This window comes from Mobula birostris, chromosome X (assembly GCF_030028105.1).
Source record: "Mobula birostris isolate sMobBir1 chromosome X, sMobBir1.hap1, whole genome shotgun sequence".
Taxonomy (NCBI): Eukaryota; Metazoa; Chordata; class Chondrichthyes; order Myliobatiformes; family Myliobatidae; genus Mobula; species Mobula birostris.
The window spans coordinates 6,846,966-6,865,134 of NC_092402.1; the positions used below are offsets into that span (position 1 = coordinate 6,846,966).

At 47.5% G+C, this 18,169-nt stretch overlaps 1 protein-coding gene across 2 annotated transcripts in view; it reads left to right on the forward strand.

The window, feature by feature from the left end:
* cdk5rap3 (CDK5 regulatory subunit associated protein 3) overlaps positions 1 to 17,584 on the forward strand; it is a 78,199-nt gene extending 60,615 nt beyond the window's left edge. For both annotated transcript variants that reach the window (XM_072249133.1, XM_072249134.1), the window contains exons 12-14: positions 780 to 985; positions 7,385 to 7,556; positions 17,334 to 17,584. In XM_072249133.1, coding sequence (XP_072105234.1) covers positions 780 to 985; positions 7,385 to 7,556; positions 17,334 to 17,399 — 444 coding nt within the window. In that variant the 3' untranslated portion in view covers positions 17,400 to 17,584. The remainder of the gene's footprint in view (positions 1 to 779; positions 986 to 7,384; positions 7,557 to 17,333) is intronic.
* The last annotated feature ends 585 nt before the right edge of the window (positions 17,585 to 18,169 follow it).

An 18,169-nucleotide genomic window follows, 5' to 3' on the forward strand; every position in this document is an offset into this window, starting at 1 on the left:
CTGGTGGTGTGGGTCCTGAGGCTCCTGTTCCTCCTTCCTGATGGTTGAGGGGGTAATAACTGTTCCTGAACCTGGTGGTGTGGGTCCTGAGGCTCCTGTACCTCCTTCCTGATGGTTGAGGGGTAATAACTGTTCCTGAACCTGGCGGTGTGGGACCTGAGGCTCCTGTACCTCCTTCCTGACAGCAGCATTGAGACGGGAGCAGGACCTGGGTGGTGGGGGTCCCTGATGACGGATGCTGCTTTCCTGTGACAGCGCACCGTGTAGATGTGCTCAGTGGTGGGGAGGGCTGTACCCGTGATGGACTGAGCTGAATTCAGGACCTTTTGCTTTTTCCCTCCAGTTCCCCCCCCCCCACAATGCAATGACAGATGGGTTAGGGTTAGTGAGTTATGGGGACGCTAAGTTGGCCCCAGAATCACGACGACTCTTGCTGACTGACCCCCCCCCCCCCCCACAGTGCAATCTTCGGACTGTGTCAGTCACAAAACATTTCACCGTACAAATGTTCCATCGCACACGACAAATAAAGTAACCGCCCTCTTTAATTACACCCGTGTGACTAATTAACCTCCCAACCAGTACGCCTTTGGACTGTGAGACGAAACCCACGTGGTTCACGGGGGAGGACGTAGAAACTGCTTACAGGCAGTGGCGGGAATCGAACCCGGGTCGCGGGCGGGTACTGTGAAGCGTCGTGCCACTGTACCACTCAATCCGAGAGCAATGAATACCTGCTAGTTTACTAATCACCTGTTTGCAACGCCCCACCCCATCAGTTACAGGTCTTCCTGACCCAGCGGCTGGCAGAGATGAGGGAGGAGGCGGACATCCTCTCCATAAACCAGTTTCAGACGGCGCCGGCCGCCCTGCAGAGCCAGGACGTCTCCAAGGTCACGAGCATGCTGGCGCTGGTGGTCGACCTTGTCCAGAGGCTGACCGAGGTGAAGATGCGGCACCTGCTCCTGATCCACGCCTCGCCCAGGTAAGTCACTCCTCCTCCTGGATCCGGGCAAGGAAAGGGGCAGCCCCAGTGCGGCTGTTCTGTAAAATAAACCTTAACAATTTGCAAAACTGTCATGGCTTTACCAATGAGTGAATGCACTTAGAATGGTGAAAAGACCTCGATAGAGTGGATGTGGAGAGGATGTTTCCTGTAATGGGAGTCTATGACCAGAGGACACAGATAGAGTGGATGTGGAGAGAATGTTTCCTATAGTGGGGGAGTCTAGGACCAGAGGACACAAATAGAGTGGATGTGGAGAGGTTGTTTCCTATAGTGGGGGAGTCTAGGACCAGAGGACACAGATAGAGTGGATGTGGGGAGGAAGTTTCCTATAGTGGAGGAGCCTAGGACCAGAGGACACAGATAGAGTGGATGTGGAGAGGATGTTTCCTAGCGTGGGGGAGTCTTAAGACCAGAGGACACAGATAGAGTGGATGTGGGGAGGATGTTTCCTATACTGGGGGGAGTCTGGCACCAGAGGGCACAGATAGAGTGGATGTGGAGAGGATGTTTCCTATAGTGTGGGGAGTCTGCCTCAGAATAGAGAGATGTCCTTTTAGAATGGAGATAAATATGAATTTCTTTTGCAAGAGAGTGGTGGATCTGTGGAATTCTTTGCCACAGGCAGCGATGGAAGCCAAGTCTTTACATATATATACTTTATAGTCACCAAACAATTGATACTGGAATGTACAGTCATGACAGCGATATTTGATTCTGCGCTTCTCGCTCCCTGGATTACAAATATAAGCCAGGGGTTGATAATTTTTTGACTGATCAGAGCCTAAAGGGGGTAAGGGGAGAAGGCAGGAGACTGGGGCTGAGAGGAAACGTGGATCAGCCACAATGAAATGGCAGAGGGGACTCGATGGGCCCAGTGGCCTAATTCTGCTGCTAGATCTTATGATCTTATAGTCCCATGGGTTCCACTTGGATCCGTATGACTCTAAATCTTCTTCATCGTCCTCAGTCTTCTCATCAACCATGGATGGTCAACAAAGATACTGCTGGGAGCTGAAACGCTCTCAGTTAGCAGAAAGTCATCCTCGGCAGTTTGAGTTTTCGAAGTTATGGTCAAAGGTTATTCCGAAGGTTCTGCTGCAAGAACTGCGAAGTGTAGCAGAGTGGCCTTATTTCCCCCGGCTAATCCCCCACATGGGTGTCAGAAAGTCCTGTATAGGACCCCCACCCATCAAAACGCCCCCATCATCATTTTTCTTCACAAAAGCAGGATCTCCGCTGCGTTACCCAACTTAACTTAAAAAATTGAAGTTCGGTTCTCCGGCCGGAGCCGTGCTGGGCGCTCCGCGTGGAGCTGGAACCATGCGGAGACGTCACCGGCATATGTCGGGAAATTCGGTAACTTTACGGCAGCAGTGCAATGTATGAGCTCGTGGCCAGCTGGTTAAGGCATTGGACTAGCGAGCTGAAGGTCATGAGTTCGAGTCCCAGCTGAGGCAGCGTGTTGTGTCCTTGAGCAAGGCATTTAACCACACATTGCTCTGCGACGACACCGGTGCCAAGCTGTATGGGTCCTAATGCCCTTCCCTTGGACAACATCGGTGGCGTGGAGAGGGGAGACTTGCAGCATGGGTAACTGCCAGTCTTCCATACAACCTTGCCCAGGCCTGCACCCTGGAGAGTGAAGATTTTCCAGACACAGATCCATGGTCTCACAAGACTAACGGGTGCCTTTACTTACTTTACAATGCAATACGTGGAAACGGAGAGAAAAAAAAATCGAATTGCAGTAAGTATATATATTAAATAGTTAAATTCAATAAATAGTGTTAAAAAAAAAGTAGTCAGTTAGTGTTCCTTGTCCACTGTCCACCATTCAGTACTCTGATATCAGAGGGGAAGAAGCTGTTCCTGAGTCGTTGAGTGTGTGTCTTCAGGCTCCTGTACCTCCTCCCTGATGGCGGAGGGGAAGAAGCTGTTCCTGAATCGCTGAGTGTGTGTCTTCAGGCTCCTGTACCTCCCCCCTGATGGCAGAGGGGAAGAAGCTGTTCCTGAATCGTTGAGTGTGTGTCTTCAGGCTCCTGTACCTCCTCCCTGATGGCAGAGGGGAAGAAGCTGTTCCTGAATCGCTGAGTGTGTGTCTTCAGGCTCCTGTACCTCCTCCCTGATGGCAGAGGGGAAGAAGCTGTTCCTGAATCGCTGAGTGTGTGTCTTCAGGCTCCTGTACCTCCTCCCTGATGGCAGAGGGGAAGAAGCTGTTCCTGAATCGCTGAGTGTGTGTCTTCGAGCTCCTGTACCTCCTCCCTGATGGCAGAGGGGAAGAAGCGGTTCCTGAATCGTTGAGTGTGTGTCTTCGGGCTCCTGTACCTCCTCTCTGATGGCAGAGGGGAAGGAGCTGTTTCTGAATCGTTGAGTGTGTGTCTTCAGGCTCCTGTACCTCCTCCCTGATGGCAGAGGGGAAGAAGCTGTTCCTGAATCGCTGAGTGTGTGTCTTCGGGCTCCTGTACCTCCTCTCTGATGGCAGAGGGGAAGGAGCTGTTTCTGAATCGTTGAGTGTGTGTCTTCAGGCTCCTGTACCTCCTCCCTGATGGTAGCAATGAGAAGAGGGCACGTCCTGGGTGGAAGGGGTCCTTAATGATTTAGGCTGCCTTTTTAAGGCACTGCTCCTTGAAGATGTCCTGGATGCTGGGGAGGCCGGTGCCCATGATGGAACTTGGTTTACATCTGGCCATCCGGCCCGTCAAGCCGGCTCCGCCATTCAATAAGATCATGGCTGATCTGGCCATGGACTCATCTCCACCTACCTGCCTTTTCCCCATAACCCTCAATTCCCCTACGATGTAAAAATCTATCCAACCTTGTCTTAAATATATTTACTGAGGTAGCCTCCACTGCATCGTCGGGCAGAGAATTCCACAGATTCACCACTCTCTGGAAGAAGCAGTTCCTCCTCATCTCTGTACTAAATCTATCCCCCCCCCCGAATTTCGAGGTTATGTCCCCTAGTTACGAAATATCACAACACATCCCAGTCATATTAAACCTGATTCTGATTTCCTCTCCATCGATGCTCCCGGACCTACTGATTTCCTTCAGTATCTTGTGTTTGGGGTTTTCAACATTTGCAGAAACTCTTGTGTTTCTGACCCCCCCCCCCCCAACTTTACTTTCCTCCAATCACCTTAAAATTATGCCCCCCCCCCCCCCCCCCGGCATTAGCCATTTCCACCCTCAGAAAAAGTCTGGCTGTCCACTCGATCTATGCATCTTATCATCTTGTACTCCTCTATGAAGTCACCTCTCATTCTCCTTCACAGTTAAGTACAAAGAAACATGGTAGAAGGAATGCAAGACCGCACATAACAAGACAAACAGCCTGTGTACAAAAGACAACAAACTATTTAATACAGAAATAAATATAATAATAATAAATATCGAAAACATGGGATGAAGAGTCCTTGAAAGTGAGTCCACACAGTACTGTGCCAAAGTCTTCGCCCCGTGTAAAAGAATTCTGTAAAGCGAAGGTGCTTTCAAAAATAATGAAACACGAAGTTTCTAAATAGCAAAAAAAAATTGCTATAAAGCAGTATTAAAAAAAAACAAAATTAATCCAGTCAGTCTTTGGTGTGACCACCTTTGCCTTTAAAACTGCATCAATTCTCGTAGGGTTCACGGCCGGGCTGCTTTATAAGAAAATTGGCTGGTGTGTTGTCCCAAGCATCTTGGAGAACTTGCCACGGTTCTTCTGCGGACTCTGGGTGTCCCGCTTGCTTCTGTCTCTTCAGGGAATCCCAAAGAGCCTCGATAATGTTGAACTTCTTCTCCTCTGCTGGAAGTTGTATGGAAGTTGTCCTGTCCAAGACCGGAGGAAGCTGCAGAAGATCGTTCACATCACACAAACCAATCTTCCGTCCGTGGACTCACTTTACACCGCACGCTGTCGGAGCAGTGCTGCCAGGATAATCAAGGACACGACCCACCCAGCCAACACACTTTTCGTCCCTCTTCCCTCCGGGAGAAGGCTCAGGAGCTTGAAGACTTGTACGGCCAGATTTGGGAACAGCTTCTTTCCAACTGTGATAAGACTGCTGAACGGATCCTGACCCGGATCTGGGCCGTACCCTCCAAATATCCGGACCTGCCTCTCAGTTTTTTTGCACTACCTGACTTCCCATTTTTCTATTTTCTATTTATGGTTTATAATTTAAATTTTTAATATTTACTATCGATCTGTACTCCAGGGAGTGCAAAGCGCAGAGTCAAATATCGCTGTGATGATTGTACGTTCTAGTATCAATTGTTCGGTGACAATAAAGTATAAAAATGGACATTGAACCCAGAAACACTGCCTCACTTTTATTTTTCTGTTTTCCCACTATTTTTACTTTAACTATTTAATATACAGATATATACTTACTGTAATTGATTTACTTTTATTTTCTTTCTATACTATTGTGAATCACATTGAACTGCTGCTGCTAAGTTAACCAATTTCACGACACATGCTGCTGATAATAAACCTGATTCTGATCACTGTTCCTGAACCTAGTGATGTGGGTCCTGAGGCTCCTGTAGCTTCTTCCTGATGGTTGAGGGGGTAATAACTGTTCCTGAACCTGGTGGTGTGGGTCCTGAGGCTCCTGTAGCTTCTTCCTGATGGTTGAGGGGGTAATAACTGTTCCTGAACCTGGTGGTGTGGGTCCTGAGGCTCCTGTAGCTTCTTCCTGATGGTTGAGGGGGTAATAACTGTTCCTGAACCTGGTGGTGTGGGTCCTGAGGCTCCTGTAGCTTCTTCCTGATGGTTGAGGGGGTAATAACTGTTCCTGAACCTGGTGGTGTGGGTCCTGAGGCTCCTGTAGCTTCTTCCTGATGGTTGAGGGGGTAATAACTGTTCCTGAACCTGGTGGTGTGGGACCTGAGGCTCCTGTACCTCCTTCCTGATGGTTGAGGGGTAATGATTGTTCCTGAACCTGGGGTGTGGGACCTGAGGCTCCTGTACCTCCTTCCTGATGGTTGAGGGGTAATGATTGTTCCTGAACCTGGGGTGTGGGACCTGAGGCACTTGTACCTCCTTCCTGATGGTTGAGGGGTAATAACTGTTCCTGAACCTGCTGGTGTGGGTCCTGAAGCTCCTGTACCTCCTTCCTGTTGGTTGAGGGGTAATAACTGTTCCTGAACCTGGTGGTGTGGGTCCTGAGGCTCCTGTACCTCCTTCCTGATGGTTGAGGGGTACTAATTGTTCCTGAACCTGGTGGTGTGGGTCCTGAGGCTCCTGTAGCTTCTTCCTGATGGTTGAGGGGTAATAACTGTTCCTGAACCTGGTGGTGTGGGTCCTGAGGCTCTTATACCTCCTTCCTGATGGTTGAGAGGTAATAACTGTTCCTGAACCTGGTGGTGTGGGTCCTGAGGCTCTTATACCTCCTTCCTGATGGTTGAGAGGTAATAACTGTTCCTGAACCTGGTGGTGTGGGTCCTGAGGCTCCTGTACCTCCTTCCTGATGGTTGAGGGGTAATAACTGTTCCTGAACCTGATGGTGTGGGTCCTGACGTTCTTGTGCCTCCTTCCTGATGGTTGAAGGGTAATAACTGTTCTTGAAGCTGGGGTGTGGGTCCTGAGGCTCCTGTACCTCCTTCCTGATGGTTGAGGGGGTAATAACTGTTCCTGAACCTGGTGGTGTGGGGCCTGAGGCTTCCTGTACCTCCTTCCTGATGTTTGAGGGGTAATAACAGTTCCTGAACCTGGTGGTGTGGGTCCTGAGGCTCCTGTACCTCCTTCCTGATGGTTGAGGGGGTAATAACTGTTCCTGAACCTGGTGGTGTGGGTCCTGAGGCTCCTGTACCTCCAGATGGCAGCAGAGAGAAGAAAGCATGTCCTGGGTGGTGGGAGTCCCTGATGACGGATGCTGCTTTCCTGCGACAGCGTTTCATGTAGACGTGCTCATTGGTGGGAAGGCTTTACCCCAGTGGACTGGGCCATATCCACTACTTTTTGAAGGATTTTCTGTTCAAGGGCATTGGGTGTTTCCGTACCAGGCTGTGATGCAGCCAGCCAGTATAGTCTCCACCACACACTTACAGGAGTTTGTCGAAGTTTTAGATCCTTGCAAACTTCTGAGGAATTAGAGGTACTTTCTTGGTAATTGCACTTGCCTGCTGGGCTTAGGAGATGTTCCCCTCCCCTCACCTTGTTGTGCTCAATGGTGGAGAGAGCTTTGCAGCTTCTCTTGGTGTTTCTGTAGCCCGAGGTGTTCACAGGATGGGGCTGCTAACCCAAGCCCAACCGGCCTCCTTTGACAGCCGAGCGGCAGCTGTGGGAGGGAACGAACCGTCGACGTTTTGAAGCCAAACTCGATCCTAGAGTATGTTTTGCAAAAAAACAAAAGGTTTTGCCTGCCGCTTTTTTTGACGCCGCAGGTACGTCGACCGCGTGACCGAGCTCCTTCAGCAAAAGCTGAAGCAGGCCGAGTCGGTGGGGGCAAAGCAACACCTGATGGTTCGGAAGAGGCAGGAGGCGCTGGAGGAGCAGTCCAACCTCGAGCCCAAGCTGGACCTGCTGATCCAGAGAACAAAAGAGCTGCGGAAACTGGTGAGTGAGACGAGCGATCACTGAGCGTGTGGGCTTGCAGTTCCCTGAGTTTCAAAAGGGAAAATAATATCTCCGCAGTTCCTTCTCTCACCACAGGGTGTCAGCAAACCCCACCTTTCAAGGATCAACTTTGTTGGCCATATACGACAGTGCAAATTCCGGTTAATTGGGACACACCAAAACCAGTATATTTTGGCCTATTTAAGCGGCTGCCCCAATTAGCCAAAATTTCATGGAAATAGTTAAAACAGTATAAAGAAAGACAAACTGAGTAACTACTTGTGTATCTAAGTGAAACATGAACAAATTAGAACACTACTACAGTTCTATAGAACTCTAAAAAGTTTCCATAAAACTTTCTATAAAAGTTCCTAATAGGTAGCGCGAGCGCGTGAAAGTCAGACCGTGAGGCAGCGGGAGAGTTAAAAAGTGAGCAGATTAACGTAGCCGGCAACGTGGTACAGGTAGACAGATTAGGAAGGCTTCGGTGAGCAGAGGCTGAAGGACGAGCTTCACTCCAAGTGAGGTAAGGCTGGGTAAGTTTCTGTAATTAATTTAATTACCTTAGGAGTAGGTAATGGAGGCAGCAGTTAGGGCAGTCGAGTGCTCCGTTTGCAGGATGTGGGAAGTCAGGGTGGGCACAATCGTCCCTGATGACTACACCTGCGAAAGGTGCATCCAGCTGCAGCTCCTGACACACCGAGTTAGGGAACTGGAGCTGGATGAACTTCGGATCATTTGGGAGGCAGAGGCAGAAATAAACAGGAGTTACAGGGAGATAGTCACCCTTAGGAGTCAGGAGACAGGTGACCGTCAGGAGAGGGAAGGGGAATAGACAGAATGAGCAGAGCACCCCTGTGGCCGTTCCCACCAGTAATAAGTACATCGTTTTGGATACTGTTGGTGGGGACGACCGACCAGGGACAAGTTGCAGTGGTTGCGTCTCTGGCACCGAGATGGGACCCTCAGCTCAGAAGGGAAGGAGGGAAAAGAGGAGAGCAGTAGTGATAGGGGATTCGATAGTTAGGGGGACAGGTAAGAGGTTCTGTGGAAGAGATCGAGAATCCCGGATGGTCTGTTGCCTCCCTGGTGCCAGGGGCCGCAATATCTCGGATCGAGTTCTCAGTATTCTCAAGAGGGAGGGTGAGCAGCCAGATGTCGTGGCCCATGTAGGGACCAATGACGTGGGTAGGAAGAGTGAGGGGGTCCTGAAAGGTGAATTTAGGGAGTTAGGCGCCAAGTTCAAGGACAGGACCTCCAGGATAGCAATCTCAGGATAGCTACCAGTGCCACATGCAGGCGGGTTTAGAAATAGTAAGATAGCGCAGATCAACACGTGGCTGAAGACATGGTGCAGGAGGGAGGGCTTCAGATTTATAGATAATTGGGCAGTTTTCCAGGGAAGGTGGGACCTGTTCCAGCGGAACGGTTTACATCTGAACTGGAGGAGGACAAATATTCTTGCAGGTAAGTTTCCTCGAGAGGCACCAGTGGATATAAACTAGATACAAGGGGGGAGGGGAACCAGAGTGTAGGAACAGATGTAGGGGAGAAGGAAGAAAAAGAAAATAGTAAAGTTGTTTGCACCATTAATGATAAACAGAGAGTAGGAGGTGGAAAATTTCTTAAATGCATTTATTTTAACGCTAGGAGCATTATAAGAAAGGTGGATGAGCTTAAAGCATGGATTGATACCTGGAAATATGATGTTGTAGCTATTAGTGAAACATGGTTGCAGGAGGGGTGTGATTGGCAACTAAATATTCCCGGATTTTGTTGCTTCAGGTGTGATCGAATCGGAGGGACAAGAGGGGGAGGTGTTGCATTGCTTGTCAGAGAAAATATTACAGCGGTGCTCTGGCAGGATAGATTAGAGGGCTCATCTAGGGAGGCTATTTGGGTGGAATTGAGGAATGGGAAAGGTGTAGTAACACTTATCGGGGTGTATTATAGACCACCCAATGGGGAGCGAGAATTAGAGGAGCAAATTAGTAAGGAGAGAGCAGATATTTGTAGTAAGCACAAGGTTATGATTGTGGGAGATTTTAATTTTCCACACATAGACCGCGAAGCCCATACTGCAAAAGGGCTGGATGGTTTGGAGTTTGTAAAATGTGTACAGGATAGTTTTTTGCAGCAATACATAGAGGTACCAACTAGAGAAGGGACAGTTTTGGATCTCCTGTTAGGGAATGAGATAGGTCAGGTGACAGAGCTATGTGTTGGGGAGCACTTCGGGTCCAGTGATCGCAATGCCATTAGTTTCAATATAATTATGGAGAAGGATAGGTCTGGACCCAGGGTTGAGATTTTTGATTGGAGAAAGGCTAACTTTAAGGAGATGTGAAAGGATTTAGAAGGAGTGGATTGGGACAGTTTGTTTTATGGGAAGGATGTAATAGAGAAATGGAGGTCATTTAAAGGTGAAATTTTGAGGGTACAGAATATTTATGTTCCTGTTAGGGTTGAAAGGAAAGGTTAAAAGTTTGAGAGAGCCATGCTTTTCAAGGGAAACTTAGTTCGGAAAAAGAGAGATATCTACAATAAATATAGGCAGCATGGAGTAATTGAGGTGCTCGAGGAATATAAAGAATGTAAAAAGAATCTTAAGAAAGAAATTAGAAAAGCTAAAAGAAGATACGAGGCTGCTTTGGCAAGTAAGGTGAAAATAAATCCAAAGGGTTTCTACAGTTATATTAATAGCAAAAGGATAGTGAGGGATAAAATTGGTCCCTTAGAGAATCAGAGTGGACGGCTATGTGTGGAGTCAAATGAGATGGGGGAGATTTTGAATAATTTCTTTTCTTCAGTATTCACTAAGGAGAAGGACATTGAATTGTGTAAGGTAAGGGAAACAGATAGAGGAATTATGGAAACTATGATGATTAAAGAAGAGCAAGTATTGGCGCATTTAAGGAATATGAAAATGGATAAGCTTCCGGGTCGTGACAGGATATTCCCGAGGACTTTGAGGGAAGTTAGCATAGAAATAGCAGGGGCTCTGACATAAATATTTCAAATGTCATTAGAAATGAGGATGGTGCTGGAGGATTGGCGTATTGCTCATGTGGTTCCATTGTTTAAAAAGGGTTCTAAGAGTAAACCTAGCAATTATCGGCCTGTGAGTTTGACGTCAGTGGTGGGTAAATCGATGGAAAGTATTCTTAGAGATGGTATATATAATTATCTGGATAGACAGGGTCTGATCAGGAACAGTCAACATGGATTTGTGCGTGGAAGGTCATGTTTAACAAATCTTATTGAATTTTTTGAAGAGGTTACTCGGGAAGTTGACAAGGGTAAAGCGGTGGATGTTGTCTATATGGACTTCAGTAAGGCCTTTGACAAGGTTCCACATGGAAGCTTCAATCGTTAGGTATTAATATTGAAGTCGTAAAATGGATTCAGCAGTGGCTGGATGGGAGACGCCAGAGAGTAGTGGTGGATAACTGTTTGTCAGATTGGAGGCCGGTGACTAGTGGTGTGCCTCAGGGATCTGTACTGGGTCCAATGTTGTTTGTCATATACATTAATGATCTGGATGATGGGTTGGTAAATTGGATTGGTAAATATGCAGATGATATTAAGATAGTTGGTGTTGTGGATAATGTTTCAAATCTCTTACTAGCCCTTCCTTCAGTTAGTCCTGACGTAGGGTCTCAGCCCGAAACGTCGACTGTACCTCTTCCTAGAGATGCTGCCTGGCCTGCTGCATTCACCAGCAACTTTTATGTGTGTTGCTTGAAATTCCAGCATCTGCAGATTTCCTTATGCTTGTGGATAATGAAGTAGGTTTTCAAAGCTTTCAGAGAGATTTAGGGCAGTTAGAAGAGTTGGCCGAAAGATGGCAGATGGAGTTTAATGCTGATAAATGTGAGGTGCTACATTTTGGTAGGACTAATCAAAATAGGACATACATGGGAAACATGTATACATGATTATGGGGAGCAAGGACATGGCAGACCAATTGAATAATTACTTTGGTTCTGTCTTCACTAAGGAGGACATAAATAATCTTCCAGAAATAGTAGGGGACAGAGGGTCCAGTGAGATGGAGGAACTGAGCGAAATACTTGTTAGTAGGGAAGTGGTGTTAGGTAAATTGAAGGAATTTAAGGCAGATAAATCCCCAAGGCCAGATAGTCTGCATCCTAGAGTGCTTAAGGAAGTAGCCCAAGAAATAGTGGATGCATTAGTGATAATTTTTCAAAACTCGTTAGATTCTGGACTAGTTCCTGAGGATTGGAGGGTGGCTAATGTAACCCCACTTTTTAAAAAAGGAGGGAGAGAGAAACCGGGGAATTATAGACCGGTTAGCCTAACGTCGGTGGTGGGGAAACTGCTGGAGTCAGTTATCAAAGATGTGATAACAGCACATTTGGAAAGCGGTGAAATCATCGGACAAAGTCAGCATGGATTTGTGAAGGGAAAATCATGTCTGACGAACCTCATTGAATTTTTTGAGGATGTAACTAGTAGAGTGGATAGGGGAGAACCAGTGGATGTGGTGTATTTGGATTTTCAAAAGGCTTTTGACAAGGTCCCACACAGGAGATTAGTGTGCAAACTTAAAGCACATGGTATTGGGGGTAAGGTATTGATATGGATGGAGAGTTGGTTAGCAGACAGGAAGCAAAGAGTGGGAATAAACGGGACCTTTTCAGAATGGCAGGCGGTGACTAGTGGGGTACCGCAAGGCTCAGTGCTGGGACCCCAGTTGTTTACAATATATATTAATGACTTGGATGAGGGAATTAAATGCAGCATCTCCAAGTTTGCGGATGACACGAAGCTGGTTGGCAGTGTTAGCTGTGAGGAGGATGCTAAGAGGATGCAGGGTGACTTGGATAGGTTGGGTGAGTGGGCAAATTCATGGCAGATGCAATTTAATGTGGATAAATGTGAAGTTATCCACTTTGGTAGCAAAAATAGGAAAACAGATTATTATCTGAATGGTGGCCGATTAGGAAAAGGAGAGGTGCAACGAGACCTGGGTGTCATTATACACCAGTCATTGAAAGTGGGCATGCAGGTACAGCAGGCGGTGAAAAAGGCGAATGGTATGCTGGCATTTATAGCGAGAGGATTTGAGTACAGGAGCAGGGAGGTACTACTGCAGTTGTACAAGGCCTTGGTGAGACCACACCTGGAGTATTGTGTGCAGTTTTGGTCCCCTAATCTGAGGAAAGACATCCTTGCCATAGAGGGAGTACAAAGAAGGTTCACCAGATTGACTCCTGGGATGGCAGGACTTTCATATGAAGAAAGACTGGATGAACTAGGCTTGTACTCGTTGGAATTTAGAAGATTGAGGGAGGGATCTGATTGAAACGTATAAAATCCTAAAGGGATTAGACAGGCTAGATGCAGGAAGATTGTTCCCGATGTTGGGAAGTCCAGAACAAGGGGTCACAGTTTGAGGATAAAGGGGAAGCCTTTTAGGACCAAGATTAGGAAAAACTTCTTCACTCAGAGAGTGGTGAATCTGTGGAATTCTCTGCCACAGGAAGCAGTTGAGGCCAGTACATTGGATATATTTAAGAGGGAGTTAGATATGGCCCTTGTGGCTACGGGGGTCAGGGGGTATGGAGGGAAGGCTGGGGCGGGGTTCTGAGTTGGATGATCAGCCATGATCATAATAAATGGCGGTGCAGGCTCAAAGGGCCGAATGGCCTACTCCTGCACCTATTTTCTATGTTTCTATGAAATGGTAGGGCATTGAAGAATGCAGTAGAACAGAGAGATCTAGGAATAATGGTGCATGGTTCCCTGAAGGTGGAATCTCATGTGGATAGGGTGGTGAAGAAAGCTTTTGGTATGCTGGCCTTTATTAATCAGAGCATTGAGTATAGGAGTTGGGATGTAATGTTGAAATTGTATAAGGCATTGGTGAGGCCAAATTTGGAGTATTGTGTGCAGTTCTGGTCACCGAATTATAGGAATGATGTCAACAAAATAGATAGAGTACAGAGAAGATTTACTGGAATGTTACCTGGGTTTCATCTCCTAAGCTACAGAGAAAGGTTGAACAAGTTGGGTCTTTATTCTTTGGAGCTTAGAAGGTTGAGGGGGGCCTTGATAGAGGTATTTAAAATTATGAGGGGGATAGATAGAGTTGATGTGGATAGGCTTTTTCCATTGAGAGAGGACATGAGTTGAGAGTTAAAGGGCAAAAGTTTAGGGGTAACATGAGGGGGAACTTCTTCACTCAGAGAGTGGTAGCTGTGTGGAACGAGCTTCCAGCAGAAGTGGTTGAGGCAGGTTCGATGTTGTCGTTTAAAGTTAAATTGGATAGATATATGGACAGGAAAGGTATGGAGGGTTATGGGCTGAGTGCAGGTCGGTGGGACTAGGTGAGAGTAAGTGTTTGGCACGGACTAGAAGGGCCGAGGTGGCCTGTTTCCGTGCTGTAATTGTTATATGGTTATTGACAAAGGAACTCATCCAGTTTACGCTTCTGTGTTCTTTTGATTGACTGTCAATGAACATAATCAGCGCAGGCACCTAGTGCAGATGATGGACTGTCTTCATGCAATATTTTCAACGATTGCATCCTCCAAATCTTCATTCTCATTGTAACATTCAAGGTGATTGTCGATACCTTCAATTTTTTTTTGTACTTCATAACTCGTTGAAGTAGTCGATTCCGGTTAATTGGGCCACGGGTTAATCGGGGCAGCCACTTATGTGGAATAACTCTCAAAGAACAAAAACTAATTGAGAAATTAGTAATTTGCTGTGGTGTGCTGGCACAACCCATACCAATAAACAATATTGAACAGTCTTAAAGGACTACATAACGTATGAAGTTAGAAGTGCAGAATTGGAATAAAATGATCAGTAATACCAGCAGATCATAAACACAAGAGATTCTTCAGATGCTGGAAATATATACACATGCATACACACACACACACACACACACACACACCAGCATCTGTGGAGATGGATGAAGAGTCAGTGTTTCAGGCCGAGAACCTTCATCAGGACTGTACCATCGTGTAGTTAAAGGTTAATTGATCATTGTAAGTTACCTCGTGATTTGGCTAGGATCAGAGGACTGCTGGGTGCCGTGCCTACTCCAATAAATAACCAATAGTTTGAATCAGGGTCCTTGGCTTGGGATCCCCGTTCCAGGGGGTCCGTGAACGTGGGTGGGGGAAAAAATTCATCTTTATTTTCATCCTTAAACTAGCAGTCCCTACAATTGTAAATGTAGGCAAAAAAACAAGATTTCTTTGCCAATTAGGATTTTCAACTCTTGTTACCATTAAGATAAAACGTTGTAATCGATTGGCTGTCCGACATGACGTGTGTGTGGCTTTGTCAAAGACCACACGAGAGTTTAATGCTCTTATCCAAGTTGAGCAGCAACAGCTTCCACGTTGATACGTCTTTGAAAAGTGTAATTTAATTTTAACTGGCCGATGTCTGAAATATATAGTCTTGTTATTTAGATTAGATTCGATTATGAGGACACACAGTCCTCGTTTATTGTCATTTAGTAATACATGCATTAAGAAATGATACAATGTTCCTCCAGTGTGATATCACAGAAACACAAGACAGACCGAATCACAGAAACACAAGACAGACCGAAAAACTGACAAAAACCACATAATTATAACATATAGTTACAACAGTGCAAAGCAATACCATAATTTGATAAAGAACAGACCATGGGCACAGTAATGTGGGGTATTTAATCTGTTAATGAAGAAACATCAACATTACTACATCACAAATTTGCTTATTTTTTAATGTTTTGACAACTATATTTCAATAAAACTGCTCTCTTCTGTAATCCTAGGTTATTGCATGTTATATATTTTTAAAATATTATTCTGAGAAGGGGTCTACAGACTTCAAAGGGGTCCATGGCATAAAAAGGGTCACGAACCCCTGGTTTAAAGTGTTTACGGTGCAGTGACGACTATTGGATGGGGGTGTGGAGGTTGAACGAGAACGGTTGATCAGATTAACTGCCTGGGGGAAGAAACTTGTAAGAGGGCATGAAGTTTTTTTGGCCCTGTAGAGCTTTGCGGAAGGGAGATTTTGGGAAAGGCAGTTCGCTGGACGGTTAAGGAAATGAGTCAGTAAATTTATTTTCAGATTACGTGTATGTCACTGTGTACTATTGCCAAAGCCAGCGCCGCCTTTGGGAGACACCGTGAGAACGTCTGGGAGCGGAGAGGACTCAGCCTTACCACCAAGCTGAAGGTCTACTGTGCAGTGGTCCTTACCACCCTCCTTTACGCCAGCGAGACCTGGACTGTCTACAGCAGACACGCCAAACAGCTCAACCACTCTCACCTGAGCTGTCTCCGCAGACTCCTCCACATCAGGTGGCAGGACAAAGTCCCCGACACGGAAATCCTGGAACGAGCTGGGCTCTGCAGCGTCTACACCTTCCTGCTGAAAGCCCAAGCCAGGTGGGCTGGACATGTGGTCAGAATGCCAGACAGCCGATTGCCTGAGCAGCTGCTGTACGGAGAACTGTGTCAGGGCAAGCGCTCAGTCAGGGGGCAGAAGAAACGTTACAAAGACTGCCTCAAAGCGTCCCTCAAAGGCCTGGGTGTCGACATCAACACGTGGGAGACGCTTGCCCTCGACCGTCCAGCTTGGCGCAGCAAGATCACCACAGGAGCCAGTGCAGCTGAAGTCAGGCGCAACGAAAGCGTGCTGTGCACAAGGCCCGAGCAGCATCCACTGCCACGACAGCACCCACCCACTTGTGTCCCACATGTGGGCGAGCCTTCGGGGCCTGGATTGGCCTCACCAGTCACCTCCGGACCCACAGCCACCAATCTCCCATTTGACTTTGAAGCCATGGTCATCTTCCACTACGAAGGACGAAGAACAACAACCCTGAGGTTCGTCCTCCTCTGGGCTTCCAAAGTAATTGCAAAGAAACACACTAGAATCAATGAAAAGCCAGACTTGACAGAGATGGACACACAACCAGTGTGCAAAAGACAACAAACTCTGCCAATGCAAAAGGAAAAAATAATTATAATAGTAAATTAAAAATATATATCAAGAGCACAAGAGTTCTTAAGAGTCTGTAGGTTGTGGAATAAGTTCAGAGATGAGGTCCATGAATTTATCCACACTGGCTCAGGTGCCTGATGTTTGAGGGGTAATAACTGTTCCTGAACCTGGTGGTGTGGGACCTGGGGCTTCTGTACCTCCTTCCTGATGGTTGAGGGGTAATAACTGTTCCTGAACCTGGTGGTGTGGGTCCTGAGGCTCCTGTACCTCCTTCCTGATGATTGAGGGGTAATAACTGTTCCTGAACCTGGTGGTGTGGGTCTTGAGGCTCCTGTACCTCCTTCCTGATGGTTGAGGGGTAATAACTGTTCCCGAACCTGGTGGTGTGGATCCTGAGGTTCCTGTACATCCTTCCTGATGGTTGAGGGGTAATAACTGTTCCCGAACCTGGTGGTGTGGGTCCTGAGGCTCCTGTACCTCCTTCCTGATGGTTGAGGGGTATTAACTGTTCCCGAACCTGGTGGTGTGGGACCTGAGGCTCCTGGTCCTCCTTCCTGATGGTTGAGGGGTAATAACTGTTCCCGAACCTGGTGGTGTGGGACCTGAGACTCCTGTAGCTTCTTCAGGTGCTACAGTGATGGTAGACTACACCTTCCAGAATCTTGGGACAGCCCGAAGGCTTCAGACATTTTGTGATGTTCTAGTTCAGCACGTGGCTCTGTTTAGAGCCTGACTCGGCGTCAAGACGATGTGCTAAGTCCCTGTCTCCATTGTCTGTGCTTTCAGATCGAGACCGATATCTCCAAGCGCTACCAGAACCGGAGGGTGAACCTGATGGGCGTCGTCGTCTGACCTGTCCACACGGCCGAGTCTTCGCACCATTATTTATTTGCTACCCGCCTGAGGAGAGGACGGCCCGCGCCGAAACGGGGGGAGGGGGGAAGATCGGACCAGGTGTTCAACAGGCAAAGGACATTTTAGAATGGTCACCTTGACCCCAGCGACAATAAAGTAACTGAACCCAGAGCCCACTCGCACTTGTGGCTGAGCCGCACTTTATTTTGCTCGTGCACAAGAAGAACTGCGTGGCCCCTGTCACCGTTCTGCCCAGAGTAACGCTGCTTCTTTTGCAAAATCAGCTTATCATTTGCGGATATTGGCCGTTTGGGGAATGTAAGTTTTGAATTCCTTCCTTGCGAAGCCGTTCGCAGCAGAGGCGTCAAAGGTCACCGGAAAGCAACCGGCGGTGACTTTGAAGTGAGTAAACGATTGCTTGTCAGTTGGCGTGTGTGCCTTGTATCGCTTGTGTTGTCTCCCGAGCCCTGGTGTGCAGAGGGAAGCTGTTACGGACGTGAGGAAGTCTGCAGACGCTGGAAATCCGAGCAACACACACGCGCGCACACATATGCACACCTGCCAACCCACCCACTCACCTACCCACCTACCCACCCACCCACTCACCCACCAACCCACCCACCCACTCACCTACCTACCCACTCACCCACCAACCCACCCACTTATCTACCTACCAACCAACCCACCCACCCATTAACCACCTACCCACTCACCCACCAACCCACCCACCCACCTTACACACCCACCAATCCACTTACGCACCTACC